Source organism: Anolis sagrei, chromosome 5, assembly GCF_037176765.1.
Source record: "Anolis sagrei isolate rAnoSag1 chromosome 5, rAnoSag1.mat, whole genome shotgun sequence".
Taxonomy (NCBI): domain Eukaryota; kingdom Metazoa; phylum Chordata; class Lepidosauria; order Squamata; family Dactyloidae; genus Anolis; species Anolis sagrei.
The window spans coordinates 52,638,397-52,666,225 of NC_090025.1; the positions used below are offsets into that span (position 1 = coordinate 52,638,397).

Below are 27,829 nucleotides of genomic sequence, written 5' to 3' on the forward strand. Positions count from 1 at the left end.
CTGTATCCAGAAAATGGAAAATAAAACTATTTTGAATATCGTCAGCAGAAGAAACATCTTGAGCTTTTGGAATTGACTTCTAATTCTTTGGGGAGTCAACTGGTGCTTTTGTCAATTGGTGTTTGTTTATTTCAAATGCCTGCTTCCTGCCCATCCCATCCCCACTTAAGCTGCATGTTTTTAAATAAACTGATCTCCAAAAAGCACCAGAACTCTGTAGTACGTTGGTTTCATAATGTAATTTACCTTGCTCCCTGATCTATCTTATCACTTGGAGACTATTGAACAACATTATATAATTTGAAAAAAACAAACTTCATCAAAATGAAAGCTTCCTAGTATCAGTGAGTTTTGTTTAATATTTTAAGGTATTATGTGGAAGAGAATCACAATATTGCAAGCATGTTGAAAGGACCGTTCTCTTAAAAGTCATTTGTTTATAATGCACGGATGTTAGTACAATGAGGAATGTTGTTCAAGGCTTTCATGGCTGGGATCAGTGGGTTGCTGTGAATTTTCCGGGCTGTATGGCCGTGTTCCAGAAGCATTCTCTCCTGACTTTTGCCTACATCTATGGCAGGTATCCTCAGATGTTGAGAGGTCTGTTGGAAACTAGGCAAGTGAGGTTGATATATCTGTGGCATGACCAGGGTGGGAGAAAGAATTCTTGTCTGCTTGAGGCAAGTGTGTTGCAATTGGCCACCTTGATTAGCATTGAATGGCCTTGCAGGTTTAAAGCCTGGCTGCTTCCTGCCTGGGGGAACTAGGAGTGTTTCTTAAAGTACCTTCCAAATGGCTGACATCTACCAAATAATGAGAAATGTTCCATGTAATTATAATTATATTTTTATATTTTTCCGCTTAATGTTTGGCTTCATATTGTTACTTCTTTGAAGAAAGTCTGTGATCTCAATTTAAGATACAGAGGGAGAGATTACAATAAAAGTCTGCACTTGATATGAATGGTTTTGAGTTGGGTAGTTTCCTAAAATCAGTTAGACACATCCAGAGATTTACTTTAAAATTCTTTATTCCCAACGTTTTATCTCATCTCTGAATCTCTGGGAGCAAAATCATATGAAGCTTTCTATCTGAACTGAGATGACAAACAGCTACTTTAGAAAGATATGAAACTTCAAAGCAATTAGCAATAAACATTGCTAGCTAGTTTAGACCTCCCCGAAAAGATGAGTCTGTTTTGTTTTGTTTTTTTAGAGGTTTCCACTAATGCTTATAATCACTGACCCAATTCTAAATCAAGCTGAAGGGATTTGCATTCTCTTGTGACTACAGTAAGGTGTCTCATATGGCTATTCTTGGTTGGCAAACATAGCTCTAAAAATTAAAGTCACGAGACTTGACTTAAAATAGTGTGATTAAAAAACTATATAAAAATCAAGTCATATGCATAAAGAGGCAAAACTGACTTTTTTTCCTCTTGTTAAAATTCTGTTCCTATCTACCTATAGCTAAAGTGCTTTAATTAAAAACCCCATTTATCCAGTTTCTTTCTTGATGGCTTAATAGATTCTCATAGCTAATGTCCTAGAGCTTCCCCCCTTTTGTGTGTGTGTGAATATGATAAAACCATCTAGAAATAAATGAATAGCAGGGTGGACACTATTGGCACATCCCTTATCATAAAGTAAGTAAAAGGTAAAGGTTTCCCATTGACATTAAGTCTAGTTGAGTCCGAATCTGGGGTGTGGTGCTCATCTCAATTTCTTAGCTGAAGAGCTGGTGTTGTCCATATATGTATGCCCAAGGTCATGTCTGCCATGACTGCATGTAGCGCCTTTACCTTCCCACAGAAGCAGTACATATTGATCTACTCACATTTGCATGTTTTCAAATTGCTAGGTTGGCAGAAGCTGGGGCTAATAACAGGAGCTCACTCCATTTGAAACTCCAACCTTCTGGTCAACAATTTCTACAGCTTAGCGGTTTAACCCACTGCTCCACTGCAGCCCTATTTCCTTGTCATACAGAGCTAGACATGCTAGACTGTATCACACCTAGAATACTGGAGAAAAGATCTGTTAGAATTGACCACAAAAGAGATAGTGTTTAATAGGTCTACTTTCTTGAAACTGTTCACAAGTTAATCTGGCTCAATGGGGGCATTCTGAATATTGTTAGGTTTCTGTCACATTGTATTTTGTGGTTGGTATTTTAAATAAAGTAACATGCTTTCCTTAAAAAAGAAAGAAATATATTTACTTGATTCTAGTCCTCACCTTTTTTTTTGTACTAAATTACCTTCCCAAAATTAGGGTGCACATTAGATTCATATAATATGGTAAATACTTTTTGGATTTCAGGGTTTTGAAAATTGAAGAGCACATTAGATTCAGTGGTGCATTAGATTAGATTAATATGAAAAATACTTTTTGGGTTGAAGAGTTTTGAAAATTGAAGAGCGCATTAGATTCAATGGTGCATTAGATTTGAGTAACTGCAGTAATATGTATGTCTGTATGACCTCATGGTCTTCAGCTGCCATTCATGACTAATACATCAAAACCACCACGTTCCCTTTCACCTGACCATTCTCTCCATTTTGCCTGCATCTGTAGCTGGCATCTCCAGGAACCTTTGAAGATGCCAGCCATATACTGAAGAAACATCAGGAGAGAATGTTACTGGAACACTGACATACAGCCCAAAAAAACAGCAACACATACTTGTGGAGTTTTTAGTTTTTTGCATGAAATAGCTTCTTGTTTTTACCTGTTGTCAGCCTGCTGTGGGCAAACCTGGCATGCAGTGGGTTTGCAATGTATGCCCAAGGGAAACGGTTTTGCCTCAAGGGCATTTGTGTGTGTGAGAGATGAAAGAACAGGAGAGAGGTTTGGGATTACAGAACTCTGAATACACAGTTTGGTTTCATGGATTTCTCAGACATTGTCTGCTTCTATCCGAGCTGGTCTCTTAAGACAAACTTAATTTGACAGGATAGTCATAGTTAGGAATTTTGAAATGCAGGAGTTCACCATGACAGTTCCTATAGCAGCTCTCCAAAGAACTGTCCAGAAATGTAGACAGAGTTTGGTTGGTTGGTATCTAGGAATGAGTTCTAGCAGTTTCATCTCAAGCAAGCGCAGCCCTTTTATAAAAATAGTGGGGTTTAAATGCTCATTAGAGACCAAGCCACTTTGCATCTTTATTAGGATAGTTCACAATTGCTGGAAGATTAATTGTCCTGCTATCAATCATAAGGATTGCAGTTTGGCTTTCTCTGTGGATCAAAATGGCCTAGTGTTTTGAACTTACAAGCCCTGCCTCTCCTATCTCACTAGTGAGTTATGTGCTTGCCTTATTCACATGTCAACCAAGCTTAGGCTTTTTTTGCTAACAATAGAAGGAGGATGTAGTAGAGGGGAAATCATACTGTATTTCTTTGATTTTAAGATGCCATTGATTGAAACATGCACACTAATTTTGGTACAACCAACAGAATATAGGCATACACAAATCTAAGATGTACCCTGTGTTTATATGGGGGGACCGTGTGTCTTAGAATCAAGGAAATGCAGTACTTCCTTCTTGTGTTTATTGTTCCAAGCACTTTTTCATTAGCAAGCTGGCAAATGAGAGGAATTGGAAGTCATTTTCATCCCTGCCTCAAACATGAACTTTCACTCTTAGAATAATACTTGACAGTACCTTTTGCATTGAGTGTAAACGAGAGTCTACTTGATGGTAGGTAAAGGTTAAGGTTTCCCCTGACATTAGTCTAGTCATGTCTGATTCTAGGGATTGGTGCTTATCTCTATTTCTAAGCTGAAGAGCCGGCGTTGACTGTAAACAACTCCAAGGTCATGTGGTCAGCACGCCATTACCTTCCCACAGAAGCAGAAGCTATTGATCTACTCATATTTGAATGTTTTCGAATTGCTAGGTTGGCAGAAGCTGGGGCTAACAGCGGGAGCTCATCCTGCTCCCCGGATTTGAATCGCCAAGCTTTTGGTTAGCAAGTTAAGCAGCTCAGCGGTTTAACCCACTGTGCCACCAGGGAGCCCCTACCTGATGGAGAGATGGAAAAAAATTGTTTCTTCCAATGAGACATCTAATTTGCTCTTTATTTCCTCTGTATCTTGATTATTCTTATACAAAATGAGAATTGTAATGTTAACCTATGCCCCCTTTGTTATCACCTTTCTGATGCCAGTCAGAGATATGGTGTAAATAGGGTACTGACTCAGAATTAAGTTGAGAAAATGGTTCAGCCCACCCATGTCAAAAACAAAATATTATTGCAATGTTCCAACGTGTGTAAAAGAAGAGAAAAATGTCTCCTGTAGGGTTCAAATATTGTTCAGCAGACTTACTTTTTGGAATTACAATTTGCAGAATCCTACAGCCAGGGGAAAGTGTGTGTATTGACGTCTTGGTAGGATTCACTCAGCTGCAGTTCAGAAGAATAGCATTTCCAAGACTCAAATATATGAGTACTACTGTCTCTCTGTGGGCAGATAAAAATATGAACATAGGGCAGCATTCGTTTGTGTAACCTGTCCCTCACTTGCTTGAGTGTTAGAACCTTGACAGTGATCCATCATGTTTATTCTGAACAGAATAATAGTCACAATATTGACTTGTACACCTATGCTTAATTCGAGAAAGCCTTAATCATAGAATTATAGAGTTGGGCCACCCAGTCCAACCCCCTGCCAAGAAGCAGGAAAATCCAGCCTCTGTTTAAAAGCCACCATGGAAGGAGCCTCCACCACACTTTGGGGTAGAGAGTTCCACTGCTGAACAGCTCCTAAGCTTTATGACAATGTTGTAAAATAATATTTTAGAGGAACAAAGATAAATAGCCATAAGGAAGACACAATGTCACAGGGACAATGTCACTGCCTTTCAAAAAACAGAAAAATCCTTTCTAAAATAACTAAAATAATCAGGATTGCTTGAATATGCAACTATAAAAAACAGCTATCAAAGAGTTAATCTTTTCATTGAATCAAAAATGCATCGATTGCTTCCTGGCCTAGACAAAGTAAATAGTAATTAAATAATCCCTTTCCAAGCCAAAGGCTTTAATTGACTAGAGATGATTAATATAGTTAATATTATGCCCTTCGGGATAGAAGAAAGTTGCTGTAAATGCATGTTTGTTTTTGCATCAATCAGACCACCACAATGCTGTCTGATTTCGTAAGATTTTTCCTCACACAACTTTTCTGAACATGCATTGCACTGCTAAAGAGCCCATGTATAGATCAATGTAAGATAGCAGTGTGAGATGTGATGGCTTTATATTCCTGTATGCACTAATTAGAATGTCTAATATACAAAGGCTATACAGATGGAACTCATTCAAAGATGATCGAACACAAGTAAGTAGTTCATATATATTTGAGAATTTCCATAAAACACAGAAACAAGACTGGTGTGTGAACAAACTGGATTGGATCAATCCCTAGTCTACATTTATACAGAAACATTTGTGCACATGCTGCTACTCACTGGAAGCACATGGCATTTTGCATATATTTGAAAGCTTAAGTAACATGTGAATGCATATGGTGAAACATCCTCCTGTTATTGATGGAAAGAGCAGGAAAGTGAAATATATTCCAGCTGCTTGCATCAAAGAGGTATATAGAAATAATAAAGAAAATTCTTTTTGAGCCCTGAAGACTACAGGAGATGTAGGAGGTCTAATTATGTGCTCTCTCTCTCTCTCTCTCTCTCTCTCTCTATATATATATAAAGAATGCACATTAAGCTTATACTGGAGACCTGGTTCCTTGATTATTTTGGATGTAGCATTTGTTGAGATGGGAAGGGATTTATCTTGATCCTGTAAATCTTCTTTCCTGTAATGGCACAAATATTGACCTACTCCACAAAAGCCGAAGCTTAATTTTCTGCCTGGCAAAGGCAGACTTTTGCAGCTCTACTGAGACAGAATGGCTCACAGAAAGTTGGGATACCACTCATGTCTCTGGCTGTTTTTTATCTGTGCTATGGAGCGGCTCTCCAGATGTTGTTGCTCTCCATTTACCATCAGCTGCACCTGGGATATCCAAGGATGATGGAATAATAGTTAGTGCCAGTCCAGCATAGCCAGTAGGGCAGTGTTTCTTAACCTGGGGGTCAGGATCTCTGGGAGGCTCGTGAGGGGTGTCAGAGTGGTCACCAGAGACCACTAGAAAACACAGTATTTTCTGTTGGTCATGGGAGTTCTGTGTGAGAAGTTTGGCCCAATTCTCTTTGATTGTAGGTGAGCTATAAATCCCAGCAACTGCAACTCCCAAATGTCAAGTCTATTTTCCCCAAACTTCACCAGTGTTTACATTTGGGCATACTGAGTATTCGTTCCAAGTTCGGTCCAGATCTATCATTGTTTGAGTTCACAATGCTCTCTGAATGTAGGTGAACTACAACTCCAAAACTCAAGGTCAATGCCCACCAAACCCTTCCAGTATTTTCTGTTGGTCATGGGAGTTCTGTGTGCCATTTTTGGTTCAATTCCATCATTTATTTATTTATTTGCTATATTTGTATACCGCCCCTCTCAGCCCGCAGGCAACTTGAGGCAGTTGTTGGTGGAATTCAGAATGCTCTTTGATTGTAGGTGAACTATAAATCCCAGCAACTACAACTCCCAAATGACAAAATCAACCCCCCCCCCCCCCCACAACCCCACTAGTACTCAAATTTGGACGTATCGGGTATTTGTGCCAAATTTGGTTCAGTGAATGATAATACATCCTGCATATCAGATATTTACATTACGATTCATAACAGTAGCAAAATCAGAGTTATGAAGGAGCAAAGAAAATAATGTTATGGTTGGGGTCACCATAACATGAGGAACTGTATTAAGGGAGTCACGGCATTAGGAAGGGTGATTTTATTTTGTCTTATTTTTGTTCTGTGTGTTTTAATCTGCATTCTTGGACTTGTCCCCTTGTAAGCCACCACGAGTCCCTTTGGGGAGATGGTGGCAGGGTATAAGAATAAAGTTGTTGTTTTTTTATTGTTATTAGGTTTAGAACCACTGCAGTAGGGTGTTTTCTTCAGGCAGAATGTGGGTAGGGAAGGAAGCTAGTGACTGGCAGCAAGGTATTGACCGCCCTGAGTCGCCTTCAGGCTGATATGGGCAGGATAAAAATGTCGTACATAAATAAATAAATAAATAAATAAATAAATAAATAAATAAATAGGATAACAGATGCAAGTGGCAAACATAACCTCTAGGCTATTTTACTGTGCTCAGGGATAGTAGGAAATGTTCCCTCGTGAGTAGTAATATAATATTCAACTGCTGCTACAGCATCAGTATTTGTACATAGTAGGAAGCATAGGTGCCCTCTTGTCTTCTCTAGGCATCAAAATGTCTTTGGCCAGCTTGTTTGTAGTCCAGGAATCCAGAGAAGTCCTTTACCTTTTTTTCTTTTATTTATATTGAATGCCAAGTTGCTATTGATTCCTTCTTGTTAGTTTGCTGCTGTTTTAGTATGTGCGATTTGTTTGAAACATTATTTTATTCATAATTTTGAGATTTTTTTCCCAGGTCTAGTTGAGTTGAAAGTTGGAATCTTATCTCTCATAATGAAATAGGTAATTAACTAACTTGACTAAATGAATAAGATCGCAGTCTTTCAAAGTACCTGCAACCCCAGGTCACAGAAGCATTAAAGAGAAGTGCAAGCACCTTGAATGCAGCTGGGAAACTAATTGGCACCCCACAATAATTCTTTGCATATGCTTCCTGTGGTTGATCCTTGTGAAGAGCCTAGCTATTGAATAGTACTGTTGTGAATCGCAAATGCATATTATAAGACTTGTTCCTAGGGGGAAAAGGGTCAGTAATTCTGCTTCTGTTCTCAAAATGTCAACCTCAAGGACTTTGGGATCGTGGCGTACCCAAGTGTAGCCTTATTGTGACTTCATTATCACCAAATGCCCTAAATGCCAAATAATGCACACACACAGTTGGAGATGCGATTGGATCTCAACATCATTTTCATTTGTAATGAAAAGTAGCTGTGCCATGTTTAAATTAGATTGAAGCCAAGGCCCTGGGGGAGGAGTGCTAAACCCTTCCCCGATACTGTTTTATCCGCTAGTACTATTAATCTAGCAGTTTTCCCTTCCCCTGTGCTGTTGCTCCAAGCCAATTTAGAGCTCCCCGTGGTGGCTTTGAACTGAGAATGAAAACAGTGAAAGATTTCATCAAAGATCTGCTCCAATCATGTGTAGTTGTGTGTCAGCTCCCCCTTTCAATCAGCGAAACATTCTACTTTCACCAACAGGTTGTGCTTTGGATCTTTATATTAAAATAAATACTATCTAACATTGCTAACAAGACAAACGTATTATCAGTAATTCCAGCTTTATTACATTGCAAAATTGAGCTGCTAGTATGAGATAACGCTTAAGAATGGTATGATTTTGTTGTAGTCACTGGTTGCTATTGCTGAAATATGTGTCCGAAAGTTTATCCTTCACATCTTGAAATGCAAATACTTTAGATAAAGATTGTGGGTGTTTGTTTATATAATTTATCACAATGAATTCAATTTAGGAATAATTACAAGTCACTGGAAAAATATTGTAATCCAAAATCATATAGTAACATAACAACTCTCAGATCTCTAACATTGCATCTGGAATTTTGTCTTTTTAGTGGAAGTGTATTAAGTAGCTTTGGCATCTTCTCCTGTTGTCACTTTGATGTATTGCAAACCACGGTAGGCTATAAATAGGATTTTAAAATTCTTTGTCCAGTGTGCAATGAGAGGTAGTGCCGAAAACGTTTTGAAATTATACTTTCTGTGACAACTTGACTTCTCTGTCGTGCCTTGGTACTTGTGAAAAATTGGCTCCTTATTTTATGCAAGGAAAATAAGTTTTTAAAATCCCTATGTTATGGGTCAAGCAAAAGAAAGAAAAAAGGAAGGTTTAGGTAGCCTCCATCACTGTGATGTATCATTTCTTTCTATCTGTCACTCTTTTTCTCTCCTCCTCCACCCCCTCTCTCAGCTTCACTCCTGTCTGGAAAAAAAATCCAAACCCCAAGAGTAACAAAACATCAAAATCCAGCATTCATTGGCAGTTTAAATAATACATTTAGTGTTTTTTGTTCTTGTTGTTCCATTCTGATTTGGACTGCTAAGACTCAGTACAGGTAGAGCCCATCTTTCCATTCATTAGAGAGAATAACAAAGCAAGCCAGGCAATCAATAGAGATGAAGTAATGAGATGCATCTCCTTTCTGCTTTCATGCTTCCTTTGTCTGTTGGTTGGTTTATGAAATCTGCATTAGCCAGTTAAGGCCAGGAATGACTCTGCAGCTGCTGCTCAGGTATTATTGATTCAGTGCAATTTAGGACGTCAAGTTGTGGTACTTAACACTCCAGGCACAGAACTTTATGTTACATTATGGCAATTGTATGTCAGTACCATCAACTTTCCATATCCATGGATTCTGCATCCATAGATTCAATCATCCAGTTTGAATTTTCTTTAAAAAAATCCAAAAAGCAAACCTTGATTTTATCATTATATAACAACCATATTTATTATGGTCCATAGACCCATCAGAGAAACATCAGAGATGTTGACCATTGTGGTCCACACTCTGGTTGCATCTCGTATATACTACTGCAACACACTATGTGGGGTCGCCTGTGAAGACTGTTTGGAAGCTTCAATTGGTCCAATGGGCGGTGGCCAGATTACTCACTGGAGTGGGTTACAGGGAGCATACAACCTCTCTGTTACATCAGCTCCACTGGCTGCCAGTCTGCTCCTGAGCACAATTCAAAGTGCTGGCTTTTGCCTATAAAGCCCTAAATGGTTTCGGCCCAGCTTACCTGTCCAAATGTACCTCCCTCTATGAACCATCTCGGAGGTTAAGATCATCTGGGGAAGCCCTGCTCTCGGTTCCACCTTCCTCGCAAGTGCAATTGCAATATATATGGAAAGCCATTTTACGGTGCCAATTTTTTATAATATAGAATAGCAATGGATTTTGGTATCCACAGTGGATCCTGGAACAAAGCCAAGTTGATACCAAGGGATCACTGTATTCTAGATAGCTTGCATGGAATTCTTACAACTTTCATTGGCTTAAGCATTAGCCAAAGAAATCTATATAAATAAAAATGTAATGTTCCTTTATGGGATTAACAGAACTCAAAAACCACTGCATGACTTGACATCAAATTTGGACACAAGACACCTAACAACCCAATGTATGTCCTTCACTCAAAAAAAATTGATTTTGTCGTTTGGGAGTAGTTGTTGCTGAGATTTATAGTTCACCAACAATCAAAGAGCATTCTGAACCCCACCAACGATGAAATTGAACCAAACTTGGCACACAGTTCTCCCATGACCAACAGAAAATACTGGAAGAGTTTGATGGGCAATGTCCTTTGGTTTGGGAGATGTAGTTCACCTACATCCAGAGATCACTGTGGACTCAAACAATGATGGGCCAAACTCTACACGAATACTCAATATGCCCAAATGTGAACACTGGTGGAGTTTGGGGAAAATAGAATCTTGACATTTGGGAGTTGTACCTGCTGGGATTTATAGTTCACCTACAATCACAGAGCACTCTGAACCCCACCAATGATAGAATTGGGCCAAACCTCCCACACAGAATCTCCATGAGAGCCACAGCAACATGTGGCTGGGGATGGCTAGTGAATAAATAAGATTAGTTTGAACCTTTTGCAACTGATTTAATTTACAGTATTTTGATTTTATTTATACAATTTTATTTTCATATTTCTGCTAAAAATACTCCAAACAGAGTGCTTCAGGTTCTAGAGCCAGACATCATGGTATTCTAATATAAATACAACTGTTACAGAAATGGGATGCCATTTTCTTTGCTTCCAAAGACAGTGCATTGAGCCTTCTTTCCTGTCTGAGGCATTGGCCTTACCAAAAATAATTATAGTAAGTAATCTTTAGGACACTGGATATATGGAGAATTATCATCCTCCTATGAATCCTGAAAACTTGTTTGTCAAATAATAATGCTCAGGCAATGATAATCATATTAGCCCAGACTCCAGATTTCTGCAAATTAATTTTCCTTATATATGTAATTAAATAAGAACCTGCATAACATGTCTTCTCCACATTGCAAAATTATTAAGTAACTATGAAATATGGCTGAATTTTAATGGGACAGATTAAGCTCCAATTTAATAAACTCTTTGTATTAGTTCTGATATATTCCCTTTGGGAAAATTGTGGCGTCGGTTGAATGGTCACAATGAAAACTGAGCTTAGGTTCTGTTTCTCTTATAGCTTTGGAAGTATCCTATCTTTTGTATAGAAAGTCTTTTCCGGCGATGCCCTGATAACATTCAAATAACATAGAATCCCAATTCTAATGCGAACCTCTGGTGTGTCATCCTGTCATAGAGAAGTTCTGAGCAGGACAGGTGTTTCTATGCTTAGGCATTTCATCACTGGTAAACAACAAACATGATAGTGTGATTTTTTTTAAAAAGATAGGAAAAAGATATGTAAAGATAAAATAGCCATGAACACAGTATAACATTTGATATTATTTTAAGCAATCCATACTATAAATATGGAGTAATTTTTATGGATTCAGGCTTGCTATTGACATACTTCATTTCTGCCCATTCTTCAAACATTTTATTTCCCTTTATGGCATTATGCCATATTGTATGCATGACTGGAAGAGAATAACATTATTTGAACTCTGGTGCTGGGGGACAGTTCTATGGATAACATGGACTTCCAAAATGCCCAGTAAATGAATCCCATGGTCCTAATGCTTCCCATTAGAAAATATATACAGATGTAGGTGAACTACAATTCCCAAAATTGTGGGTCAGTCCTCTTAAAATCCCACCAATATTCACAATTGGCCATTTTGGATCTGTGTGCCAAGTTTGCTTCAGATTCATCATTGGTGGGGTCACAGGGTTCTCTGGATGAAGGGAGAACTACAATTACCATCATGTTGGGTCAGTTCCCCCCCCCCCCAACCCTACCAATATTCAAAGTTGGTCATATTGGGTATTTTTGCCAAGTTTGGTCCAGATCCATCAGTTGTGTGCACATTGCTCTGTCGATGTGGTTGAACTATAACTTCCAACCTAGAGGTCAGTCCCCACAAAACCCCACCAATATTCAACATTTGGCACGTTGGGTATGTGTGGCAAGTTTACTAGTTCAATCACCAGTTTGGTACAGAGTGCTCTCTGAGTTTGAATGACAACTCCAAGAATTCAGACACACACACACCCCAACCTCACCAATATTCAGTGTTGGCCATGTAGTCAGTGTGTCAAGTTTGGTGCAGATCCACTGTGGACTGGGTTCAGAGTGCTCTTTGATTGTAGGTTAACTATATATCTCAGCAATTACCACTTCCAAATGACAAAATCACCCCCACCCCACCCCACCAGTATTCAAATTTCTGTGTATCAGGTATTTGTGCCAAATTTGGGGCAGATCCATAGTTGTTTAGGATCACAGTGCTCTCCGGAGGTAAGTGAACTACATCTCCCCTATATCACTTTCAATTCCTCCCAAATCCCTCCAGTATTTTCTGTTGGTCATGGGGGTTCTGTGTCGGAAGCTTGGCCCAATTCTGTCATTGGAGGAGTTCAAGGAGCTATTTAATTGTAGGTGAACTATAAATCCCAGCAACCACACCTCCCAAATGTCAAGGTCCATTTTTCTCAAACTCCACCAGTATTCGCACATTTTGGACATATTGAGTGTTTGTGCCAAATTTAGTCCAGATCTATCACTGTTTGAGCCCACACTGCTCTCTGGATGTAAGTGAACTACAACGCCAAAACTTAAGGTCAATGCCCATCGAACCCTTCCAGTATTTTCTGTTGGTCATGGGAGTTCTGTGTGCCAAGTTTGGTTCAATTCTATTGTTGGTGGAATTCAGAATGTTCTTTGATTGTAGATGAGCTATAAATCCCAGCAACTATAACCCCCAAATGACAAAATCAACCCCCCCCCCCCAACCCCACTAATATTCAAGTTTGGGCATATCTGGCATTTGTGCCAAATTTGGTCCAGTGAATGAACACACATCCTGCACATCAAATATTTATATAATGATTCATAACAGTAGCATAATTAGAGCTATGAAGTAGCAACAGAAATCATTTTATGGTTGGGGATCACCACAACATGAGGAACTGTATTAAGGAGCCATGACATTAGAAAGATTGAGAACCACTTCACTAAAGAATGAATAAATGTTGATCCTTCAACAGAGAAGATTTCAACCCTAGACTAGTCTGCCTTGAGCTGAGGTAGACTTTGCTTTGTTGAGTTCAGTAATCAAAGGTTTAGGCAGTAAAACATTATTTTGGGTTCTTGCACTGGTTGGGAGTTGGATCAGATGGCCCTTGGAGTCACTTCCAACTCAACGATACTATGATTCTATGCAAATTCCCATCAGTTCAGATCTTATATAGTTGTCTTTCAAATATATTATAAATACAAAGGAATTAAACTATATGTTTGGCTCTGGCATTGTACAGAAGACTTATATGTATAGGTATATGCAGTTAATTAATTTTGTATTTCTGCCATTTTTGTATGCTACTTCGCTGTTTCTGCTTTTGCTGATTTTGGCTGCAAAGTTATTCAGGTTGTGAAAATAAACATGTAAAATATGGAAAGAGATGCAAATATCTTAGTATTTATGGCGACAGGTATAACTAAGGGATTTTTACCAATGGATATCCTGTGTTTTACTTCGTGATCTATTTTATTTGTAATACCAACCATATCTAGTTAAAACAATACATCGTGGCTTGTAACATCTGCAAATGCCGGCTGTAGATGTTGCAGATCTTGTACCCACTTTAACAGAGCTTGGAAAAGTTACTGCAGGCTTTGGTTCTTAGTAATGAATTTAACTGGCCTCAGGACTGTTTATGTAATACTTGTTGCCCAGATAGATTCAACTGGTTTGATTCTGCTTCATTGTTCCAGGAATAACTCGCAGTTACTTGGCAACTAAAATAACCCTTAGAGAACTTTTTTGAGGTAGTAATCATCGTGTGCCAACGAGTATATTTTTCCCCAGAGTAGGCTCATTTCTGTAATATATGAACAATGTAAATGTATATTTGTTGGCTGTCCCTTTCCCCCTCACACTAGTGAGGTAGCATGGTCAACAGAGATTCAGTTCTCTTTAGGAGAAACTATTTTTATGTCAGGTGTGAGCAACTCTAAATACTCTTAACATTTTTGACAATCATATCTAAAGGCCATAGTTGCCCACTTATGACTTGCATGAGAAATGCTGTTTCATTTTCACCTTGTTTGTTTTGACTCTTCCCTTGTGGCAAGCTAAAACCTGTCAAGATGAACTAATATTTCTGCTGCATTCAGTACAAAGGATTATAACCTGGTAGAGAGGACTGGACAAAAATACTTTAACATTTCTATGATTTTGTGCACACTGCATTTTGTCATGTTTGCTACATTTCTCTGTGTTCATAATTGTTTTAATTTTTTAGTGTAGTTAGTTACAAGCTGAGGCTAATGTGGAGTGTTGAATGAAAATAACAGAATAATTCAGTAAAAATGCATATAGGTGTATTGAATATTGTTCTTGAGTTTGTTGAATGCTGATCTTGATTTAACTCATGTATGAGTTGTGTTCCATCTTCTTTTCCAACCTAACATCCATAATAAGATCATACAGAAATATGGTACATACTCCATAAGGTTTAGTGAAGCTGTTTCTATAATCTCAGTATGTCTCAGTTTGTGTTTACTGTTAAGCTTCTGGTGTGAATCTGTTTGTTTATAGATGTTTTCTCTGTATAAATAGATTTTTTTGCCAAGCTGATTGGCTGTGCTTTTGCTTTTTTAAATGCCATAACCAGAGTGGTTGTATGGCATTATAATGATACAACTGAATAATTGCACTGGCCTCTTTACTAAACAAACAAACAAACAAACACTGCTCACTCTCAAACCATTTATCTCTAAGCCCACTTTTTTTTTAAAAAAATCTGATAACACACTCATCAGTGGCCATGTGTTTTTGCGTTGCTGTTTTCACAAATCCATGAACATCTGAAACCACTTGGAAAAGCTGAGGAACAAGGAAAATTGAATGAAAAAAAAAATCTTGAGATGGATTTTGTGATGAAAAGAAACATGTGAAGTTATCATTTAAATAATTCCAGTTTTATCCATTTAAAATATATCACTGCAACTTATCAATGAGCAAAGTAGCCATGCTTCCTGGGGAGGGAGCATGAGAAGGCCCTCTCCCTCGTTGCCACCTCATCACCACCAACCGTGCTTGTGACAGTGGTGGAAGTGAGAGGAGAGGTTCCCTGGTAGATCTTAGAGCCTGCGCTGGTTTATAGGGGGAGATGCAATCCTGAAGATAAGCAGGGCCTGTACCGTTTAGGTCATAACCTGCACCTTGAATTGAGACTGGAAACTTATTGACAGCCAGTGGAGCTACTTTAATAGGGGCGTCGTACGTTCCCATTAGTCTTAGCCAGCAGTAGCCTACAAGAAAGGATAATGGTTGCAGTCCAACAGTCAGTGATAGGTCATATCCTCCCACCCACTAGGTTAATATTATCCTTGATATTATATCATATGTTAGTTTCTAGAATTAACTTTGTACTTTAAAAAAAGAAAAAATGGAGTTCACTTGTGTACATTATTTCATATCATTTGGAATTCTAAACTTTAGATACTTTGGTGAAAACAATGGGTTGTTTTGTTTCTGGTTTGAAGGTTTTCCAAAATCACTTAGGAGTAGACAGATCTTGCATGATAGAAAACAAAATATCTTCCTTTACATATAATAAATATTATCTCACTATTTGGTTCAACTTGTGCTGAGAGCCAATGTGGTGTGCTGGGCTAAGCATTGGAGCATGACTCTAGAAATCAGGGTTTGAATCCTCACTCTGCCACAAAAACACACTAGGTGACCTTGGACAAGTCACAGTCTCTCAGCCTCAGAGTGATACAAAGCACCCCCACAAAGAAAATATGAGATAGGTTCATCTAAGAGTTACCGTTCATTGGAAATAGCTTGTAAACACACAACAACAAACTATTAGTGCTGGTTTTACTGCTGGTTGATGTGCTAGCAGAGTTGATTCTGCCAGCTCTTTCTTCCTCTAGCAGTGATCATCATGGAAGCTGACACAGTCACCAAGAGGATTCCATCTGCCAGACATATTGCCAGTCTTAAAAACACTTTACAAAAACAAATATATGTTGTATTATTGAATTGGGGTAGAGAGGTTAACAGCTCTGAGTTCTCTAGCTAACATTGGGGAAATTTACTTTTAGAGTCAGATAAATGTTTCCACATACAATGATATAATCCAGAATGATATAGCATGGCTGCAATACTTCTTTAAATTTGTTTTACCAGTGAAAAGGCAAGGGCTGCAAAACTAATGCTAGCAGATCAACCTTATTAAGCATATAATTCCTTCTGTCTGGCTCTCACGCACCTTCTGACCTAAAATGCCAATTGAAGTGTATGCATGTTTTTCACCATCACATATGAAATAGCCTTAATCAGCTCAAAGCTGAGCTGTTTGTAATTCCAAGGAAAGTCTTCTTGTGCATAGTTCAGAAATCACTTCTACAGCTCCTTTCTGGATCCAAAATCTGTGCTGTATGATGTAATCTTCAAAGTCACTGGGAAAAGTCAGATGTCATAATGTATAATAATTTAGTGCCTTAATGGGCAGCTATGCCAGAGGATTGTGCGCAATCTGCTCCCCCATGTCCCCTTAGCAAGGCACACCAGTGTTTTCCCATTAACACAAAAGTGATCTGTTTTTGTTTTCTGCCAAATTTTGGTCTTCCTGTGTTTTTGGGGATCTATTGGGGTGGGGTGGGGTGGGGGGGGTAATCTAATTAACATGTCATGTTTTTATAATGTTTTAAAGCAGTGGTTCCGAACCTGTGGGCTGTGGCCCAGCAGTGGGCTGCGAGAACTAAAATCTGGTCCGCAAACCTCTTTCCTCTTTATTTATTTTATTTTATATTATTTTATTTCCGCTCCTTTCCTCAGAGCTGACCAGCCCCACCACTTTTGGTACTACTGTTGGAGAGTAGTTCCTGGTCAAAGTGGTCCTTGTTCAAGTGGTCCCTGTTCGAGCAGTCCCCGGTCAATGCGGTCCCTGTTCTAGTGGTCCCTGGTCAAGTAGGTCCTGGTCAAGGTGGTCCCTGGCCTAGTAGGCCCTGATCAAAGTAGTCCCTGATGAAAAAAAGTTTGCAAACCACAGTTTTAAAGTGTTCTGCAACAGTTGAAGCTGTTTAGGGGCAGTTTTCTGCTCAGGAAAGTAGTGGTGTTGGGGTATATGGGTTCAGAAGTGGCATCAATGACTTATGGTCTTGAGGCATCACCAAAGGGAGAATGCCCCCCACATGTTGTTTAAGGCCTGCACTTTCGCCAACTCAGTTTACTGTAATGACAAAATAAACTGTGGTTAGGCTGTGATTACTTTCTCCTCTCCCATAAACAAAATGAGGAATTTTTAGAATTTATCTGTAGTTTAATTACATAAACCTGATAAACTGTGGTTAGACTTAACTATGTTTTTTAAACAAGGGGTGAGATATAGATAAACCCCAGTTTGTATTAACCACATCTCTGGAGTTGCATCCAATATAAAACTGTGATTGATTGAAAGTGGAATCTCAAACTTTTATTTTTCTCATGGCCATATCAGGTGATAAGAATATAGGAGGGAGCTTGAAGCTTGTTGCAGGTTGATTTCATCATGAAAAGTTCTGGTTTAGTGAGAGTCTGAATATAGTCATTGAACATTAGCTATGATGTTGTTCTGTAGAGGACCAAAGATTGCTGACTTAAATAGGGTTGTTATTAAGAGGTTAGCAGATGTACCTTCTGGTTTTCTTCAACTTTCTCCTTCTTCTTCTTTTGCAGGTATATAAAGCCTCAAGGAGCCCTGTACTTGGTTACCAATCATTTGGCAGAAGAACTTGGCTTTAGCTGATTTTTGTCATCAGTCAATAGAGCAGACATGTTAAGTAAAAAATAAAGACAGTTTTGATGAAAAAAAGAATTTGTGCAGTATGTTCTGTACTAAACTGAAAGACCTGAAAATCACTGGCGAGTGTCCTTTCTCCTTACTGACCCCAAGTGGCATTTCTGGTGAAAATGAGGAGGAATGTGTTGAAGTACCAGATAGCTCAAAGACTTCTTTGCCAGTTTGCAAAGAGAAGGACACTCAAGGAGACCATCCACAAAGGAAAACCAGCAGGAGCAGAGTGTATCTGCACACTTTAGCTGAGAGCATCTGCAAACTCATCTCCCCAGAGGTAATTTTTTAAAAAACATAATATTTTTTATAATGTCATTCAGATGATTTTAAGAAAGACTCTTTTAAATGGTGATGGGAGGAAGCATGGGCATCTTTTAACAAATTCCCTTCACCCCTGCAAAGATGTCTGGAGGACCAAAATTCTCTACACATTTTATAAAATAATAATTTAAAATGGTTAAGATAGTATGAAACTGTTTAAAAAGCAATAATAATAATAATAATAATAATAATAATAATAGCTGACAAAATTACCATCTGTCAGCTTCAAAAGGCCATTTGCATGTGTTATTCGCTGACACATCACATAGTGCTAGACACTTGGGAAGTGTCCGACTTATAATGGAATGCTTTATTACCTACTATCTGGATCATAAGTCGGACACTTCCCAAGTGTCTAGCACTATGTGATGTGTCAGCGAATTTGACTACTCATAATGGAATGCTTTATTACCTACTATCTGGATCATGAGTAGTCAAACGCTTGCATGGCCAGAATCTTTGGGTTGCTGTGAGTTTTCCGGGCTGTATGACCATGTTCCAGAATCTTCTGACATTTCGCCCACATCTATGGCAGGCATCCTCAGAGGCTGTGAGGTCATTTGGAACATGGGCAAGTGGGGTTTATATATCTGTGGAATATCCGGGATGGGAGAAAGAACACTTGTCTATTTGAGGCAGTAGCAGAGCATTTGATGAACCAACCTGAATACAGCATATTATTTGAGAACACAGAAATGTTGGACTTCTCTAACAACTACCATGTCAGACTACACAGAGAAGCCATTGAAATCCACAAGCATGTGGACAATTGCAACAGAAAGGAGGAAACCATGAAAATGAACAAAATCTGGCTAGCAGTATTTAAAAATTCTAAAATCGGGACAGTAAATAAAGAACAACATTCAGAAAGCATGGCAATTCCAGACAGGAAATTACCTGGGCCAGCTAACACCTCCTCACAAAGGATTCCTCCAGGCAGGAAGCAGCCAGGCTTTGAAGCTGCAAGGCCACTCAGTGCTAATCAAGGTGGCCAACTGCAACATTCACACTTGTCTCAAACAGACAAGAGTTCTTTCTCCCACCTTGGACATTCCACAGATATATAAACCTCACTTGTCTAGTTTCCAACAGACCTCTGAGGCTGCCTGCCATAGATGTAGGCAAAATGTCAGGAGAGAATGCATCCTGAACATGGCCATACAGCCTGGAAAACTCACAGCAATTCCCTGAGACAAGTAATATTCTAATATTGAATCAGGCTAATGATAAAATGCTAAATAAATGGTATATGAGAAGTAACATTAAATTAAAACAGATTGGAACAAGCATCTTCTTATGTCTACGTATAAAATGATGAAATTTGGTGTAATGTTTCAAAACTGTTATATGGTGCTAAACTATATAGAGATTCAGATACACCTGGATATTTTTCTCCATGGTTTGCAAGTTATACCAGCATATAAAAGGTTGGAATGTTACTTGTATAGGTCCAGAGTTTCTCAAGAGAACTTAATTTTTGTGGAAAAACTGGCACCTAATTGCACCCATATCCTTAAATGGTCTTAAGTTAACATCTCTTTCCACTGGCGAATTGGCAGAATGAGCTTATGTTGCCCATTTTCCACATGGAAAACTCCATAACAGAAATGGTCACTATCGTGTCCTGGATCAATGCACGCTGCTTCCATTGACGTCAGCAAGAGTAAGGATCATGGGGACAGAGCAGGGTGGCCCAAAATAGTTTTTGATGAAATTAAAGATACTGGTGAATGCATGTGAGTTTTTGTTTTCACATTTATTCATTTGGGTTTTGAAAAAAAAGAGGGAAACTGTAGAATCGTATTAGGAGCTGGAAAGTCTTTCACGTATTGTTTCTGGTTAGATATAAACATTAATTACATCTTGTTTTAATAAGGTAGAACATTTGCTCAGTGTTTTGTTTCATGTCAAATGTAAAACACATCTTGCACAAGAATACAGCTTTTCTTGAGGCAGCATAATCTTCCATTCTGTCTTCATTCAGTCTATCACACAACTGTCTAACAATATATTTATCATGCAATAAAATTGACCTGGAATGCTAAAACAATGCATAAACATCCAAGCTTGATAAAGCTTTTTCAAAAAATAAAAGCATCTATAGTTTTCATGTTAGATGTTCTGCAAGAATGTTGGCATTGCTACTTAGGAGTAAATAGCCTTCTATTGGGAATACTCTAGCTTTGTATTCCAAAGGCAAATGAACAATCTATGAGAAGTTTGGGAGGATCTAGAGAAAAAATACTGCCCATACATAGAACCCTTTCACACTATACAATTATAGTCAGCCCTCCACATTTTCAGGTTAACATTTGCAAATGTGATTATTCGCAGGTTTGATTAATGTGTTTCTTTGGGAATCTTTAGGTCCTCCAATGTGACTCTCATGATTAACTTTTACCTGAAGTTCACCATTGAGTTGCTCTGGAGGACCTAGAGATTCCTTGAGATAACATGTGTAGATCCTCCAGTGCAATTCTCTGGTGAGCACATTGTAGAAATTGACCACAGAGCCACACCGGAGGACCTAGGATTTCTATATAAGTGTTGTTTCTGGTTTAAAAAAATAGTGCTTTATTTTTGTTGGTCACTTTTTCAGAGGAAGGAGAGAAAGAAGAAAGGACGAAAGGGTGGAGGGAAGGATGGAAGGAGAAAGAGGAAGAGAAGGAAGGAGGGAGGAAAGAGGGAAGGAAAGACAAAGGGGAGGGAGGGAGGGAAGGAAGGAGAAAGGTAGGTAGGAAGGATGAAAGGATGGAAGGGAAGGAGAAAGAGGGAGGGAAGGAGGGGAAAAAAGGATAGGAATGAAGGAAGGATAAGGTGATGAGAGAGAGGAGGGCCTGAGAAAAGAGCCCAAAGGGCTGCATCTGGCCCCCAGTCCTGGGTTTACCCATACCTGGTATAGTGCGATGCTTTCTGTTTCATTGCCATGATCCAATCCTATAGAATTGTGAAATTTGAAGTTTAGGGAGAGGTATTTAAAATTCTCAGGCCAAAAACTTTATCTAGTGCTTTATCAAAATCCACGGATTCCATAGGGTGTTCTCATGGCAATTAAAGTGGAATCATAGTGCTATAGCTAAGTAGTGTGAAAGGGCCGCAGCCATTCCACTGACTACACCTATACTGAGAATGCAGTTTTAAAATTGCTATTTTAACCATGAAAACCTCAATAGCCACACAACCTCTGACAGTTAAATTTCCTACGAGTGTGTTTCCCCTTCTTTGGATAAGAATACTTCTTTTCCTGACACTTTCGGGAGGCCCAGGAGCCAGAAATAGCAAGTAGGAAGCCACACAGTGGTCTGATGGTAGCATGTTGTTCACACTTGAGTGGATGGGAGACAAAGCCCCTTGCATTATTTGATTTTTGCACACCATACAGATGCCATAGGAAAGAATTGCCCCAGAGTTCTTTGTAAGTAACCTTAAGAAAATGTGGAGGATTGTCAGCTGATGAAACAGCATACTCAGTTCTGACTTATGGCTAAATTCTAGTAAAATACAACTTCCTCAGACTTAATTATGCATTCCTTAAGGAACAAAAAGAGACTAGGAAATTGTATATTTTTAATTTTGAATAAGGGCCTTTAATTTTGAATAAGGCAGTAACATAATGCTTTTAATATTATTTCAATAATTGTTTCAATATTCTCTTTCTATTTAGAGACTTTCACATGGAAAAATTCAATTTGCTTTATGGTTTTGTGCGTGCCATGTATTGTGACTGAGCCAATGCCAAGACAAATGACCTTCATTCACTGAATTGGGGTGTGGGGGTTCAAGTGAATGATCTTCAGATCATTTCTGCCCTTTGCATCTATTTCTAAGAATATTGAATTCATACTTTTTGTTGCTAATATGACTATTAAGGTATTATATGTGACTCGAATTAAATAATTAAATGTCGTCTTTCTTATTTCAGTTTGAAAGGCTATATCTTGCATTTCAGAGAACGCTAGCAAATAATAATATAAAAGAAATCAGGTAAGCTACTCATGGTTGAAACATTAAATTAATGCAATAAGAATAATACATTTAGCTGACAGTTGGGCCTTAGAATACTTGCCCTTCCATTTCAGCTCACCAATTTCATGTTATTTAATGTCTATATGTAATTTATAAAGCCAAATATTTGCAATGTGATATGTGGACAATGGCATTTTTTAATTTCTGTTCTTCATAGAGTTAGTTGATAGAATAGTTATTTACTGTTAAATTGTGAACTTAAAATTAATTTATAATAATGACTGCATAGTTCTTGCAACACAGAGATACATAGAAAATAAATATGATTTTTTCCAGTGGACTTTTTGATAATTTATAATGGATTGGATGAACTTTCTTACTCCCATTTATCCAACAATACCAGCTCCTGCCCAATTATACTGCTGAAACAAAGAAAGCCTACAGCAACAGCTGCTAAAATGCATCCCATGGACTACACTTTCTCTTTTGGTGGTCCCCAAGTACCCAGGAAAAAAAAATATTCCACCAACACTACATTGCTTCCAAAACTTGGCAGCACCTGATGAAAGTCAGTTATCTTGATTGAAATAGAAGTTTTATTTGCTGTGAAAAACCTTGGTTTTATAAGCATTTCAAAGTCTAGCAGCCAATTGCTGCTGATGCTGTTGGTCCTGCTTCTACTTCTATGGTCTATAGCACTCTGTTGTAGTAAGTTAATTGCAAATTCCCAATTTCCCAGGTTATTTTAAAATTAAAACATTCTGTAATATTATAGAATTCTATAATATTAAACTCATTTCAGATAATTTTGATTAATTATATCTATCCATGTGTCTGTCTACCTATGTGTATTTTACACTCAGAACAAAACACATGGTCAACCTGAAAATGGGTCCCTGACTGGAAAGTTGGCTTAGAATAATTAGGAATGGATTTTGAGTATGGAAGAACTGTGAGCTATGTTTATTCTTGAGGTTGAAAACCTTTTTCTAGGCTCGGAAAATCCAACTTCATAGATCAGAGTCAAGGGTTGGCTGCTGGATCATCTAAAGGGCTTGTATGAAGAAATCAACTGAAAGGAAGCATAGACACCAATTGGGCCTCTGCTTCAACTTGAGAAAATGTCCTCTCCCATCCATAGTAGATTGCTCACAATGATGGGACATACAGGAAATCTTGTGCTATAAATAATAATAATAATAATAATAATAATAATAATGCTTTATTTATATCCTGCTCCTTCTCTCCAAGGAGACTCGGGGCGGCTTACAACAAGAGGAAACAATGTACATAATATCAATCCCACTTACAATCCAAAAAAGGTTAAATCAAAACAAACAAATAAAAAAGACAAATCACAACACATAGGAGGAAAATAAATAAGTATTTCCATTGAATTATAGGTTTTATTTGTTTTTACTGATAATCTGGCAATGTCTAACCTTCTCTTTTGCCTTGTTAATAGGAATTTTGGGGAAAGAGAAGACTTTGAAAAGCTTATCACAGACCATGCAACTATAGCAGGTAATGCAATAGAATATCTATGAATAGCAACTACAACTACTATATCTAGTGGTTTGCTAAACATCTCAGACACTTTCTGTTGTGTGGTAAAGGTCTTTCCAAGAATACTACATGTGTTGCATTCAGTTGGAGAAATCTCAGATTTCTATTGCTTATCAGTAATTCCCCGCCTTTTTTTTCACCAGGGATGACTCTCCAACATTAGTACCAAAAAGGTTATGAATCAGTTTTTGGTCAACTTTAGATTTGGTTTGCTTTTTTGGGGTGCTGATTCAGAAAATTGCATTGGATCGACCACATCAGCTCTAGTTTCTGATACAGAACATATGCAATTCAGTAGTCACCATCTGCGTGCCCACAGAAAACCATCTAAAGCTGATGTAGTAATCTTTCGTGCGTAGTCAGCCTCTCTCCTAACATCCCCATTGCCTCAGCCTTAAAAGAGGGTTTTGTGAGACCAGTCACTCTCGTTGCTGCTTGGGTTGTAGTAATAGGGAGGCTGCAGACCATATTTTCCTTCTTTCAGTCCACTGGTGGTCCACGGACCACAGGTTGGGAACCATTGGCTTAGTTGGACTGTTAGTTCTGAATGGAGTCAAACACAACCCCATTTTGACCATTTTGGATGAGCTTTTGTTCAAAGTCATCTGTAGCAAATGTTCTCCAGATTTTGGCCCAGTATAAATAGCTGGGCAAAGTAACCAAGTTGTTTGTTCCTACCATACAAGGTTTCAGGGCAGTGAGAGCTGGGACACTCAGATGTTGATCTCAAATAGCCACATTATTATGAACATTTGTCATAATGGAAAACAGAAATGAGTAAATAAATAGAGAAGAGAGATAAAGCCTTGAAAATCAGAGGCATGTGGTAGAAGTAATTGGAGGAATACATGTGACAGAAATGTTTTTTGTTTGCAGGAGTCCCTGTGAACATTATTAAGGAATCCCTTGGTGAAGAACTTTTCAAAATATGTTACGAAGAGGACGAACACATCCTGGGTGTTGTTGGAGGGACTCTTAAAGACTTTTTGAATAGTTTCAGCACTCTACTGAAGCAGAGCACTCACTGTCATGAAGCAGAAAAAAGGGGTAGACTTGAAGAGATTTCCATACTATGTCTGGAAAAGGACCCAGACTTTTTAAATGTGTACTATTTCTTTCCCAAGAAAACAACTAGTATCATCCTGTCTGGCATCATTAAAGCAGCTGCTCGCATTCTGTATGAGACCGAGGTGGAAGTGACCGTCATGCCGCCCTGCTTCTGCAAGGACAACACTGAGTTTATTAACCAGCCATATTTGTTGTACTCTGTCCAAGTCAAAAGTGCAAAACCCTCTTTATCACCATGCAAACCTCAGTCATCTCTTGTGATCCCTGCTACTATGTTCTGCAAGACTTTCCCATTTCATTGCATGTTCGACAAGGATATGGCTATTCTGCAAGTTGGCAATGGTATAAGGAGACTCTTAAACAGAAGAGAATTTCAAGCAAAGCCAAACTTTGATGAATGGTTCGAAATCTTGACTCCTAAAATAAATTGTACCTTTAGCGGGATCATGACGATGCTGAACATGCAGTTTACCATAAGGGTGAAACGAGGGGACAATGCTCTTAAAAAATCAACAGGGGTAAGAACTGATTACATTAGCTGTCCGTCTTGTTCAGTCTGTTTATCTGGCTCTAATTCAAGTACAAGACTATGGTAGAAGATTTACATTTTATTAGAACAGCCTGTGGATGGATACATATGTGTGTATTGAACTTTGGCAATAAAACTCAGTTAGATAGTGAAGTTTACATTCATTTAAGAGTTTAACGGTTCCTACAGTGACAGTCCAAAGAACACAACTGTGAGTTGTTCTTGTGTGCAGTTTTCTTAATGCTTCCAATAATATTGAAAGACTTGTTGTCAAAGGTTTTCATGGCCAGAATCACTGGGTTGCTGTGAGTTTTCCGGGCTATCTGGCCATGTTCCAGAAGCGTTCTCTCCTGATATTTTACCCACATCTATGGCAGACATCCTCAGAGGTTGTGAGGTCTGTTGTAAACTGGGCAAGTGAGGTTTATATATCTGTGGAATGTCCAGGGTGGGAGAAAGAACTCTTGCCTGTTTGAGGCAGGTGTGAATGTTGCAATTGGCTACCTTAATTAGCATTGTTCTCTCCTGATGTTTCACCTACATCTATGTCAGGCATCCTCAGAGGTCTGTTGGAAACTGGGCAAGTGAGGTTTATCTCACTATCTGTGGAATGTCCAAGGTAGGAGAAAGAACTCTTGTCTGAGGCAGGTGTGAATATCGCAAACGGCCACCTTGATTAGCATTAAATGGCCTTGCAGCTTCAAAGCCTGCTGCTTCCTGCCTGGGGGAATCCTTTGTTGGAATTCCCCCAGGCCAGCTAATACCTCCCAAAAAAGAATACCCCCAGGCAGGAAACGGCCGGGGTTTGAAGCTGGAAGACCATTGAGTTCTAATCAAGGTGGCCTATTGCAACATTCAGACTTGCCTCAAAAAAGACAAAAGCTCTTTCTCCCACCATGGATATCCCACAAATACATAAATCTCACTTGCCTAGTTTCCAACAGACCTCACAACCTCTGAGGATGTCTGCCATAGTTGTGGGTGAAACATTGGGAGAGAATGCTTCTGAAACATGACCATCCAGCCTGGAAAACTCACAGCAACCCATTGGAAGACCTACTTGAATCAGAACACTCACTGCTTGTTAAAACTGAGCTGGGGTGTGTTGTACAGGACTGCAATGGAGTCCTGTACAATGTTTGAACCCTATCCCAACTGTTCACAGATAATTAGCACATCTGGGAGAAGATATCGATCTCTTCCCACAGCATCTAGTTTTCACTGATAAAGATGTCCCTTCACAAAAGCTCTCCAGCTCTTGTGTTATTTCTAGTTCCACTATCTAGTCAGTGAATCTTTTTTTTTCCTTTTGAAGTTCCATGTGTATTGGATTACCACAAAAACTACTTAAAGCTAAATGATGAATATAGATAAAAGGATTTCACTGTAATCTTGCTTCTGCATTTGGTTTTGCTAATCAAAAGCTCCAGACCTGTATTCAGTCTTCTGAATTCACTCTGATCTGAACCATTCTGATAACATATTAGGACAGGATTTTCAATGCAAGGTACATATGTGAATCTGAGACTAGAATTGTACCCTTTCTGTTTTCATTGTGAATATGTGGTCTGTCAATATTCTTTTGTCATCCCTTTTCTTTATAATGCTAATACAAGAGCATAAGAGGGCCATATTGGGGAGAATTTGTGAAGATGCTTGTGTTTTCCAAGGGCTTCTACGTTTTCCCCTTCAAATGCCACCCAAGGCATTTTAAATGGATTAGGAATGTAAATCTTAGCACGTTTTGTTCTTTCTCCTTACTATGAGAAATTCTTCAAAAATGTGTCAGTTTTCAACACCAATTGGCTGTTTGGGGTTTGTTCGGCTGGAAACAAAAATTTTAAAAATACAGATGGAATTTCGAGGGGGGGGGGGAGGGGGCAGAAGACAACATTTTATGTGGAGAAAAAAACACATTCTCTTACTAGGAATTTATTTTCTGCTGAGAAAATTCCATCCCCCCCCCCCCAAATTTAAATATTTTTCATGCCACATAGGTTCAGGATTATATTTATCAAAATTTTCAATGTTCAAGAAACCTTTTTTTTCTGTCTACTGTCTGAATATATAAGGACAGAGATTTTATTCCATTCCCACAGTAAAAATAGATCCATTTATCATGTTTGTTTATTTGTTTTTCGGAGTTTATTTCCTTAATTCTTAAACCACTGTGGTCCTGAGTCGGGTACCCCTAGTTGTCTTCTAGGATTTCATCTCAATCCTCCTTCTTTTCTGTCACAAAGCTACTTCTGTTTCAAGGAATTATAAAGCTTCTGTCCCAACCAAATCCACAACTGTTTATTTTTTCACAAAAGCT

General features: G+C 38.5%; 2 protein-coding genes across 2 annotated transcripts in view; both read left to right on the forward strand.

The window, feature by feature from the left end:
* The window catches only part of GUCY1B1 (guanylate cyclase 1 soluble subunit beta 1), a 174,688-nt gene that overhangs the window by 30,527 nt on the left and 116,332 nt on the right, over positions 1-27,829 (forward strand). The window lies entirely within an intron of this gene.
* GUCY1A1 (guanylate cyclase 1 soluble subunit alpha 1) overlaps positions 1-27,829 on the forward strand; it is a 51,903-nt gene that overhangs the window by 9,285 nt on the left and 14,789 nt on the right. Inside the window, exons 2-5 of the mRNA XM_060778795.2 lie at positions 17,945-18,339; positions 22,306-22,367; positions 23,815-23,873; positions 24,792-25,501. Coding sequence (XP_060634778.2) covers positions 18,094-18,339; positions 22,306-22,367; positions 23,815-23,873; positions 24,792-25,501 — 1,077 coding nt within the window. The 5' untranslated portion in view covers positions 17,945-18,093. The remainder of the gene's footprint in view (positions 1-17,944; positions 18,340-22,305; positions 22,368-23,814; positions 23,874-24,791; positions 25,502-27,829) is intronic.